General features: G+C 37.3%; 2 protein-coding genes across 2 annotated transcripts; one reads left to right on the forward strand and one right to left on the reverse strand.

The window, feature by feature from the left end:
- The first annotated feature begins 5579 nt into the window (after nt 1-5579).
- Nucleotides 5580-5997, forward strand: LOC137582259 (fibrinogen-like protein 1). Its single transcript, XM_068296725.1, has 2 exons — nt 5580-5815; nt 5874-5997. Exons 1-2 carry the CDS (start codon nt 5580-5582, stop codon nt 5995-5997), a joined length of 360 nt encoding a protein of 119 aa, XP_068152826.1.
- Nucleotides 5998-9377: 3380 nt separating this feature from the next.
- zen (zerknullt) lies at nt 9378-10499 on the reverse strand. Its single transcript, XM_068297374.1, has 2 exons — nt 10437-10499; nt 9378-10370 (listed from the first exon to the last, which is right to left on the reverse strand). Exons 1-2 carry the CDS (start codon nt 10497-10499, stop codon nt 9378-9380), a joined length of 1056 nt encoding a protein of 351 aa, XP_068153475.1.
- Between the last annotated feature and the right edge of the window lie 1977 nt (nt 10500-12476).

Consider the following 12476-nt stretch of genomic DNA (forward strand, 5'->3'; position numbering starts at 1 on the left):
ATATTTTATAGTCTATAATTGATCCTTTGAGCTAAACATGCATGCATTTCTCTTCATTCCCTCTTCTTCTCTATGTATGTGTGTGCCTCTCGCTTCCTCTCTTTCTCTAATACCCTTTCTCCATTATGCTTCTTTATCTTACAAATTGTCTGAGATTAAATGAAAAGTAATGGAAATGTTCTTGCCAGAGTCAAAGCTTCTAAACGATTTCCCAGCAAATTGCTTCAAAAAAAAAAAAAAACCAACACTAAATAGATATTGAAGATTTTTCCTCATAATCTCTGTTTATATTGCGATAATATTAGAGTTAAGTGTCACGCAAAAACGGGATAAGCATTAAAACTTAAACATAAAAATGATAAATAAATATACAAAATATTTGTAGTTTTTATGGCATTTAGTCCGATTAACTGCCAATAATCTCAATTTGTTCTTACACTTTTCAATAATATTGTTTTCTAAATGTTTTATATTTAGAATTTAAGTTACTTTTGAAAAACTTGGAGTAGTCACTTTCAGCCCCAAAAGGTTTTTTATTCTAGCCAAAATTGGTTTCATATCACCATATTTGCCATTTCAAACAAAGGATTTTATATGATAATCCCTACAAAAGACAAAACTCTTTCTGAGGCCTCGTCCCATACTAAACGCTACACGACATATGTAAGTGTTAATATTTATAAGTAAGGATAATATATATATAAAATATATACAAACCAGAGGGCCGGGGCTAACTTCGACCGCGTCAAAGTTTGTATACCCTTGCAACTTTTTTGGTAACTCTTTCCTTACCTATTAGCCATCAATGTGGAAGAATTTTTTATATAAAAAGGCTTAAGCTTGAGAAAGAAAGGCCTACAATCATAGGAAATAACGAAGATATTGATCAAAGTCACTGTTTTCGACCGATCGTTCCTATGGGAGCTATATGATATAGTCATCCGATCTTGATCAAATTTGGCACAATCGTTTATAAGCGTAATAAACTCTCTAATATTAAGTTTCACGATATTGCATAGAAAATAACGAAGTTATTGCGAAAAGTCACTGTTCGTGACTTGGGAGTTTGTATGGGAGCTATATGATATAGTGGTCCGATCCGGCTGAATCCGAGATATACAACCCCTGCAGTATATACAAGCCTTCGTACAAAATTTCAGCTTTGTAGCTCTTACGGTCTAGGAGGAGTTTGCGTTGATCCAGACGAACGGACGGACGGACATGGCTATTTGAACTCGTCTCGTCGTGCTGATCAAGAATATATATACTATGTATGGTCGGAGATGCTTCGTTCTACGCGTTGCACACTTCTGACCAAAATTAATATACTCTTTTTGCAAGGGTATAAAAATACAATCATTTGTGTTAACTATTTGAGAAAAGGTACATAAGAGTTTAAGAATCTTATAATGTTATCTAAGTGAAGAGATTGTAGTCATTGTCAGATATTAAATAGAAAGACTTGGAGAGAAAGTCAAATATATTATATACGAGTATAATTGACATCGATAGATATTCTTAAATTGCTCTTCCATATTAGGCCTTTCACGTTTACCTCTATCAAAATTTCAACGCTCGCATTCTGCCACGTAGTCGGATACGTGTTTTAAAAATAATCAAATATTCAAATTGTGTCGCACATTGTTTGGCCTCCTGCTCATATCCTCATCAGATGCAGTGCATATTGTCCTTGGGGTTACGCTTTTTGAAAAACAATAATAAGCCAACAGCAGGAGCAGCAACAGATGCTTACAACAACCTCACGGCTTAGCCTCATGACTCACAACGAAGCTCCAACAAAACAGAGCACAAAAGTCCAACAAAAAAAAGAACAAAAAAGGGGAGAAGGCGCAACAAAAATCCCATTGTACAATAAAGCCAAGTTAGAATCTCTCATATAGTTGGGCTTAGGGTTAGGGTAGGGTGTGTGTGTGTTTGTGTGTGTCTTCCCAATTGGCATTCAAATATTTAAGTGATTTTTTTTTGCGTTTCACGCCAGCAAAATAACAAACAGTTTTGCAACTGCTGTTCACTATTTTCGTTTTTCTTGTTTGCTGTTTTTTTGTTTATCCTATGCCAGGCATTAACATTATATAGAATGAAACTTTTGCAACGGTTTTTTCGCCTGCCCTCTGTAGCTTTGTTTATACCCGACAGGTGTTGTTGGCCATATCCGCTGTGTGGGCGTTGAGGGACTAACACGTCTGTGAAATGTCATAACGTTTAAACGTGCCAAAAATATTGAACAACGTAAAGATATGCCAGCAAATGGGAATACACGGTCAGAGAAAAGGTTAGTAGATTATCTACCATCTATGATTTTGATATTTAACTTTCTTATAGAACACTTTTTAAAAGGAACCGAAGAGCCAATTCAGTTAGTCACAATGAACACCTCAGTCAGTTATAGAAATACTCGGCAGTTGAGGAGGAGTTTCCGGACTACTTTATTACTATCCATTTGTCACCTGGTTCTTGCCTACTCCGACCTAGAAGCTAGTCCTTTTACTACCATTCAAAAATAGTATTAGATTTGATAAGGTTAACTGACTATAACCTTATTAAGTCTAGTTTAATGATTAGACACGCTTCCTTTCCACCTTCTTAACACTTTGCCCGATGGAACTAGAATTTAGTACTGTCTTACCTCATACTAAAATGAATTAAATGATATAACTTTTGGTCTTGATGTTTTCGGTTAGTGTACAAATGTTATTTCTGGACAAGTGGATCATGTGAGAGTTGGCATAGAGGAAAAACCTTAAGCAGTTCCTTGTGGAAATGCATCGGCTGAGGCTAGGGCAGAGTTAACTCATTCTTTTCTTTTCGTTTTTCTGGTGGATGCCCCACTTAGGTTTTCAATTGTTTTTCCTCCGAATTTCATGTCCCATTTGTGGCTTATGAGGTCAAGTCCATTGAATTCCATTGAAAAGTCAAAAGGCTTTGGCCATCTATTAAGAGTGCGCTCGGAATGCTTGGGTGAAAGTGTCAACCACATTGCCTTGGACACAGCGACCAAAAATGGGTCCGAGTTCTGTTTCGAAAGTCTGCAAGTCCAAGCTGAAGCCGGTCATCTTGAGTCCGAGTTGAGTTTGGATTTGATTTATGGATATTTAACCGCAAACACATTACTTAAACCAATGTCTTTCATGGATGGACAAAAACACAAAAAACACATGCCTATGCCTCTCCATCCTCTGGCAAGTTGGATTCTAAGAGGTTTAGCCTCTAGGTTAAGTCTCTCGAGTGTGTGGCAAATTGCTTCCCCTGGGAGGAAATTGTGGCCAAATGCGGAAAGAGAAAGGGGTGGGACCTTGGAATTTTCATGCGCATTGTTGACATATCCGAGCATGTGGTCGGTTGGTCTGTTGGTCCGTTGGCCTGTCGGTCGCTGGTTCGCTCCTCTTGACAGGCGAATGCGTTTTCCCATTTCTCTCATTTTCAGCATTTTCCTGTTATCCCTGCGGCGGGCAGCGTTGAACAGCATGTCCTGCCATAATGAATATAGATGTGATTTTAGTTTTCTTACTTGAGGGCGCTAGCGCTGCACATGGGCGTGGCTAATCGCAGCTAATCAAAGAAGCACTGCCACTCGGCTTCAATTACTTGAAATTCGAATGTAATAAACATGTCCAACAGATTGTTTTTATTTTCCCCAATCATTGCGCCAATGCGCCGCGCTTTTATTAGGCCCGAACCCAGCCACAAGGACCAAACTGCAAAATGCTGATGACAATCCGCTCCAAGTCGCTCGAGTCGTTGCCCTGGTCATAACAATAAATTCCCAAGCCGCATTTGTCCCTGCTCCACACTCTCCTTCCTGTCTATCCTCTCCTCTTGAAGACAATTGAAACTGTTTCTTGTTAATTAAATTAAATATTCACTTGGGGTTTTTGCCTGGCAGCGTTTTGTAATTAGATTGAATCTATAATTTTTATGGCTAATCGCTCTGCGCGAGCTGCCTGATGAATTTTGAATTTCAATTTGAAAGAGGTTTATTTCAGCCAGCCAAATAACTCGTGGAGAACTCTTAAATGAAATTATCCATCCAAACAAACCACAAACTAATTAAAAATTTAAGAAAAACTCGGTTAAAGTGTTGCTCAAAAACAAACTACTTAACATACACCGAAAATAAGGATTGGATTTCATATTAAATCATACGATTTGTTGTATTTAAAATTAGAGTATATAAACCTAAACTCTTCTTTAGGCCTATGTATGGACGTTAAGTTATAAAATAAAAGTCAAGGACAGAAGGAAAAAAATTTTCTGTTGTCTGTTGATGGTAATCAATTCAATTCATTATTTGCTCTATTGCTCTTTGATAATACAATGTTCTTAAAGCTATATGTGATAGAAGAATTTACAGAGTTATAGCGGTTGCTTTTCAGCTGAGAAAGTTTTATATACAAGTTTGATGGATGACAATATAATATGGCAAGGAAAAATGAGCGAAAACCTTTAATATATGCCTTAAATACGAACTTAAGCTAGGTGAGTGGGACTAAGGCGACTAAACTAAGATTTGGCGGCTTAGTGCCAGTGGCTACCCTTAGGAGGAATGAGTATTGTGATCAAGAAAATATCATCCTGTCTAATAGAAGTTCAAGAGTAGTGTTTTCACTAAGAATCGTCAGACTGGTCAGTAATCTGTTTAATGGTTTTGACGCCGGCCATATGATATAAGGTGGATGGAGATGCAGCACATCTCTTCAAGGTACTGGAGCCGTAGGTTAGTATAGGGAGAAAAATGGTTTTGAATATGATCATTTTCTTAGCTGTAGAAAGTTTAGACTTTCGATTCATAATTGGGTAAAGGGTGCACATAGTTTTGTTAATCTAATTGATTGTGGAACCAACATGAGGGCTAAACGTAAAGATGGTAATCAACTTCTAATTCGGCTAAACATTACTTCAACATAGAGGTTTGGATGACAGTTTAAATGAAATATACATATAAGACATTTATACATATATGAGAGATAACATATACATAACTGTGTCAATATATGTGCACACATTTGCCATTAAACCTTATCGGCAAGCATTAAAATACACATTTTTAATTTGGAATTAAATCTTTTTGAGACAATAACGCCGCCGAACGTGTCCAGTAAGCAAAGAAAGTTCCAAAGTTTCCAACCCACCAGAATGAATATATCAAGTGTTGTGACACTTGTTCTTGGCTATTTTGGCCATCCAATGGAAATATATAGCACGGTGACTGAACAGTGTACACTAATATCAATCAATACTAACTGATGTTCGTGATTTCAGTATCCTCTAGACAGAGGTCTAGAGAAAGAATAACAACAATCGGCTGCAGAGGCCGATCTTCGGGCATTCATCAGATCAAAATTCCTACAATAGATTCCCACTTTCCGGCTCTTTGCCATAGTGAGATAGCTGGTGGAGATTGGATAGTTATTCATAAACGATTCAATGGCAGTGAAAACTTCAATCGCAATTGGTGTGACTATCAAAAAGGGTTTGGTAAATTGGATGGGGAATTTTTCGTAGGTCTTGAACTCTTACATCGCATAACCCATTCGGAACAACACGAACTTTACATTCAAATGGAAGATTTCAATGGAAATGTGAAAACAGTTGGCTATGACAATTTTAGAATAGGCAACAATGAGTCCAAGTACCTGCTTGAGTCCCTGGGCACATTCAATGGCACCGCTGCCAATATTATGGAACTCAATCGGAAATTTAGCACCTGGGATAGTAACAATGACTATCGCCTGCACAGCAACTGTGCAGAGGAATACTCTGGCGGCTGGTGGTACACTTATTTTTGCGACAAAACGTAAGTGATCAGTTGAGTTTCGTTATAACTTCTTTTGAGAAATCTTTTTTATCATTAGCAACCTCAATGGCAGATATTATGAAAATGGAATATTCAAACCCGACAGCATGACCTGGAATGGCTGGGATGTTCTCAAATCAGTGCAAATGCTTATTAGACAACACTCATCCGATGTTATTTAGGACTACGAATATTTGGCAATATTTGTTGAATGGTTTGTAGAATTTGTTAAACATGAGTAATTGAATTATTGAACTTAATCGATTTCAAAAAAAGGTTTCCTTGCTCATACTTTTGCTTTTTGCTTTGTGCTAATATCACATGTCCAAAGGGAATATAATTCGAATGTCTCGAGTAGACTTTCGACTATTAATCTATATCTATATCAAATATATATGTAAACCGCTAGACTTTCTCTCGAGTATCACAAATACATATGTATATAGAATATAATTCTGCAAAAGTAAATTCTGTTTAAGCTTTGGGCTCGGAGATTATCAAAGTAATGGCAAAATGATTAAAATAAAATAAAAAAAATTACTAGAATCTCTTTTACTTTGTGGACATATGTATGATGTGTAATGAAACTAATTAATTTTTAAAAACAAATTCAAAAATGAAGTATAGAAAAGTAGTTTCACTTCGTGTTCTCCTTCGTATTTAGGCACTTGTGGGTTTCCTTAGATATCTAAAAGTATAGAATCTTTTCACCACGATCAGTTAAATTAAATGGTAGAGTTAATGTAAACTTAACTCTTTTAGAACATTCTGTCAAAATTAACCCCCGTTAGTAAGTAATCGTATAGAGACAATTAAAATCCAAAATATATCTTCTTTAGGTTTATTAGCAAATAGAATAATTTTCTGTGTCAATCGTATTGCTTAGAACAACGTGACTTTTCAAACGAAGAACTCTCAATATTAAAAGAATGCGATCAGAGTCTATAAAATTGTGTAAAAAAAAAGATAGAAAGATCTCTCAGTTGGGTTTTAAAGTTTTGTAAGTGATAGTTTAGTATTTATTCGGATAAAGCTGATGGTGGGTGGATAATCGTCCAAAAACGGTTTGATGGTAGTGAAAGTTTTGATCCAAGTTTTATCGACTTGATAGTTAATTACAGGGAGAATTCAATTTAGAACATGAGTTCTTATATCATTTAACCAATTTATAGCCACACGAACTAATTATAAGAAAATTACCCAATCACTAGCTTTGAATATTTTAAGATGGGTAATGGACAGACAAAGTATCATGGAATGTTTTGGGAAATTCAATAGAACAACTGAGGAAATAAAGTAACTAAAAAGCAAATTCACAGCTTTCGATTATGAGAATGTCAACTGCCTATTTGTGAGAGTGAATACTCTGGTGGCTGGTGGTACATAGACTTTTGTGACAAACCGTATGTTATTCGTTTATGTCTGAAATTTGATGATTATTATTTAATTATTATCAACCTCAATGACAGATACTCTAGGGATTGGATCTTCATGTGCTGGAATGGCTACGAATCACTGAAGAGATGAGTCGAAAAAAGTCAGAGGTCTAATATTAATTGAAATACATATATACTTCTAAAGGTATTTATAAATAAATGTTGACTTGATCCTTGTTTTTGTTATATCATGAATCTATAAAAAAACACTTCGAGGCGGGTATAAAGTTAACTATTAAACTGTACTTGATATGTTAATGCCCTTTATTCAATCAAACATAGTTTATTTAACAATCATTTGTGAAACTCTATAATACTCTTTGAAAGGGTATGCCATTTAAACTGAATAATTTCTATGAAATACAAAACACTTACTATATTATTGCCCAAGAGATAACAAGCAATTTTATCAGCGTCGGCGTCATAGAAGCCTTATCAGCAAGAAGTCTCTCTCAATATTTTGAAATTATAATCACAATGCCCTGAGACATTCGCGCTGTCAAACGTGACAAAATCTGTATTAACTTTAACCTACGTTTTAGTAGCTTAGTCAAAATGAATTTTAAAAGAGTAGGCGCTGAAAAGACATTCCTTCTACTTCTTCTTGTATATGTAATAGGAATCCAAGCGGGGCTTGAGACAACAACATCTAAGGTAAGTGGAAAATAGCATGAACTGATTGTGAAATTAGTTTGATGTTAATAATATTTATACTCCAAGTTTTATTCAGAAATAAACAAGTTGCTGGATATAATTGCCTACAATGAAAGGTATGCGAACATCGGTTGCAATAGCCGATCTTCGGGGATTCATGAGATAAAAATTCCCACAATTGATCGGTTTTCGGCTCTCTGCAATAACGATATATCCAACGGTGGCTGGATAGTTATTCAAAGGCGATTCAATGGAGTCGAAAACTTTAGAAGAACTTGGCCAGATTATGTCAATGGTTTTGGTAACTTAAATGGCGACTTTTTCATCGGGCTTGAACTATTACATCGCATTACCAACTCGGATCGTTATGAACTCTATATAGAATTTGAGTATTTCGATGGAATCGTTGAGTTTGCTAGATATAACGATTTTAGAATAGGAAGTCAAGATACCCAATATGTCTTGGCATCGTTGGGGGATTTCAACGGAACAGCTATCGATGAAATGACCACCTGGAATCTCAATCAAAAGTTCTCGACCCACGATCATGACAACGATCAGGAGGTAGACACAAATTGTGCTTGGAAATATTATGGTGCTTGGTGGTACAAATATTGCAGTGGACCGTAAGTGAATACTTCTGATTCTAAAGTTCCACATTCTTTTGAAAATATTGGGATTTTCTTAATAACAGCAATCTCAATGGCAAATTTAATACTAATCCAAATGGTTCTTGGTCCAATATGAGCTGGAATGGATTTACGGCCATCAAAAGAGTACAAATGCTGATTAGACCGAATCTTGATGATTAACTAAATAAAGTTATTTGTTTAATGAGCTTTTGTGTCAATCTGGGAACATGCATTCACTCTGTAAGGATAACTATTGTTATTAATAGGCAAGGACTTAGCCAAGATTTCAATTGAATCTTTGTAATACATTTTAGTTTAAAAGGGCCAATTAGAGCTTCATCATTCAGTGAACTATTAAACCGAAATGTTATCTTGAATTATATGAATTCCTAAAGCTGTTTCTCCCTCCTTATTAGTATCTAAGATAAGTTTAAACTATTTTATGTACTTCCTTCTTCTATAATAGCCTTACAAATGCCTACTTAACTAAGCTAACTAGGTCTAAATAAGACTAGCTTAATATTTTCAGTGTTATCCTTTTGCTAAAGGGCGACGGAGGAGGACCCTTCAAGGAGGTTCTAGCTACTTCTCATTCTGCTCAAAGAGATATTTTAATTTATCATAGATTTTGTTTTTTATTTGGTATTTATTTATTGATTATGATTATATTAAAGTCAAAGTCTACTTAAACAAATTATATGCTATATATTCTTATAAATAGTTTCTCATTGGATTTCACTGAGCTCTAAAATAAATCCCTGGGACGTCTTATGTATTTACTTAACAAAAAAAACTGTTATTCTTATTATTATAAAAGAAATAATAGATGATAGAAAATTTCTAGTTTTGATAGTCGAAACCGGCTGTGCAGGGATTAATGTGGGAAATGCTTAGCTTCCTCGACTTGGCCACCGGCTCACCCCAGGCTAGATTCATGGAGGGTGTTGGCTGATTGAGAGCAGCACTTGGAGCCACTTGGTTGGCCTGGACTGGATGCCAAGTTTGGGGGTGGAGAATCGAGTTGGAGCTGGAATTCGATTTAGACCAGGCTTGAGCAGATGCCTCCAGTTCCTGTTTGATGCTTTGCAAAACCAAATTATATGAATAGTGACCCGAAGAGGACACCGATGAAGATGAGGATGAAGATGTGTTGATTGAAGTGGGACTGGAAATTGTGTCATTAGCTGGCAGCGAAGTATTGGTAGTTTGGGCCAAATGTTCCAGAATCTCACTGAGATCAGACGATGAGCACATGTTGGAGGAGTTGTTGAGTATATCAATGTTGTTGTTGTTGTTTATAATTGCTGGTGGCTTCGATTTGGCATAAACAGGAGTTGCGATTGGGTTAACAGCTGTGGACTGGGAACGTTTTTCAGTTGGATCCTGGCTGTAGGACATCAATCTCTGAACAATGCCTCGATGGGCGCTCTGCTCGGCCTGGGGTTGGTTGATCTTGGCATTCGCCTTGGGCTCCCGCTGTCCTAGGGTGTCCTTCTTGTGCTTCATGCGTCGATTCTGGAACCAAATCTTCACCTGACGTTCACAGAGGGACAATCTCTGGGCGATCTCAATGCGGCGAGTTCTGTACAAATAGCGATGGCTATTGAATTCACGTTCCAGCTCCACCAACTGGACACTGGTGAACGCTGTGCGGGAACGCTTCAACTTAACTCTTCGCTGATCCAAACTGGATTGTGTCGTTGGTAGATTCTCATCGGAGGATACCTGCTGATGGGTAGCCTCATTGTTGACAATTGCTTGGGGCATGGGTAGCTGGCAGTGTTGATAGGTGGGCACAGCAGAGGTTGGCTGCATGGGATGTCCATACATTAGCTAGAGAGATGGATCAAATTTGATTAATTGATGAATAACAAAAGCAGTTTAAATATTTTAACTTACCTCACTGTATTTGACGACTGGAGCTGGCTGATGCACTGGATAGTAATGCATGACGGATGACATGTTGTTGTCTTAGACTGTGACTGGGTTGCGACTGCTTGGCTGTCTCAAAGAGGAATGATGCTCTCTTGAAGCTAACACCCACATTATATAGGACCGACTTAGGTAGGCCAGGAATATTCTGCGGAACAACAAATTTGCCTAAACGTCATAAATCCTTGCTCTGTCTCGCTCATCAACATGTGCGTGTCTCGCCAATGAGCCGGCTCTCTTGGGCCAATCTAGAGGCTTGTTTTGATCGGAATCCCGGCTAGGCTAGGATTTGGATTTGGGCCATCGATCGATGGCGTTATGTGAGAACAACAAAGATTCCTTTTCCACCAGTCTAGCCAGGTAGGCGTCATCGTCAGGGATGTCGGCCATGGCAATGGCAATGGCAACGGCAATGATGATGATCTCATCCTGATCAGATGAAGCAATTTCTAGCACCTGTTGAAAGAAAGTGAAATCTCTCCTCTTCGCTCTCTCTCGCTCTCTCTTGCGAAGGTCATGCGTCGCGGCTTTTGGTACATAACTAACTCTTCACAATGCCATGAAAGCAAAACTGGCAGAAAGGGATATTCTTCGAGGGTTTTATGCTTGATTTAACAGTTTATGACTTTGTTTGTTCAAAGCCAGTGTCCTGTCGCGAGAGAGAAAGAAAGAGAAAGAGACAACAAATGGACATGGCGCGGCGCCTTCCCCGCTTCCACATATCCTCATGCGAATCCCGGCGACACGTTTGCGGTGTTCGCAAATTTTATTACTGGCGCTATCGGATTTACTTGCTTCGTGGAATTCTGTAAAAATACATGGAAACAATAGAGAGAAGTCATGGCAGGCAGGACACGAAACCGAAAACCAATTTTTGTCTATATGCATGTGTACTAGTTAGTACAGTTGGCCGAAAGGCATATATGGGATATTTATACTTGGCTAACGATATTTAAAAACTGCTCACATTGAAAATTAGTTGTAATTAATTTCTGACATTAAGAAAAACAATTCCCGATTGCTTTCTATAAGAACTTCTTAATCATAGACTAGACTTTCTAAAAGAAGCATTTAAGTTTGTTTGGTTGAATTTGATAATAAAAAGTTCCAACAAAAAACTTTCTGTCCAGGAACAGGAGTTGAGGCAAGTCTCATATTATATTTGTCAGAGAGGTCAATATCAGCAAACTTACGATCTTAGTTCAGGTGAGGTTCGTCTTCATCTACTAATTATTACTTAATTAGCTGATTGATTGGATCATACAACTCCTTTTTAGAATAGATGATATTCAAAAACTGTTGAAATTAAATCATAACTTGTTCATAGAATCCAATCAAATTAATCCTTATATTATATGGTTACGCGCCCCTTTGCCCGGTTGGAAACGCAAAACAAACTCAATAAAATTGTATGATGGGATAAACCCAGAATTCTTTCGTTCATGACAGAAAATTGTACTTTTGGATTTTCCATAATTTATATCAAAGAAAATGTGAGGCAACAAGTTGCCTGTCTGCCCGTTTGCCTGCCTGCCTGCCACCCACCAAACCCAAAGTTTTACAGGCCTACCTAAATAGTTCAAACGGTTCTGAGGCTGAGTTTCACAGGTACCCCGGACCCCTGTATCTATCGATCATTGGCACCTGGTCCTGCTTGGTGGAATTAAGCGCGAATCTTTATGGCTGTCTCGGACGAAGCGCTGTTCGTTGGAAATTCGCGGATCGAATTTTATGGATCAACACACACGGTCGCATGTGTGCTCACATATCATAAAAATTAAGACACTAGGTAAAAATTTTAAATTCATAAGATTTTCGGAAAAACCAGCTAAAAATTTCGTTCATCAGCCATGAGTAGTGGTACGTGCCTACTTGCATAGATACAGGACATGTCTGAAGCTTACAAAAGTTCAAACCTCTACAAATATATACAAAGATGATGCCTAACTTAAGATAGATCAATAAAAACTAGTATAATATTACCTAACTAAGGAAGTATAAAAAATT

This window comes from Drosophila tropicalis, unplaced genomic scaffold, assembly GCF_018151085.1.
Source record: "Drosophila tropicalis isolate 14030-0801.00 unplaced genomic scaffold, ASM1815108v1 contig_859, whole genome shotgun sequence".
NCBI lineage: Eukaryota > Metazoa > Arthropoda > Insecta > Diptera > Drosophilidae > Drosophila > Drosophila tropicalis.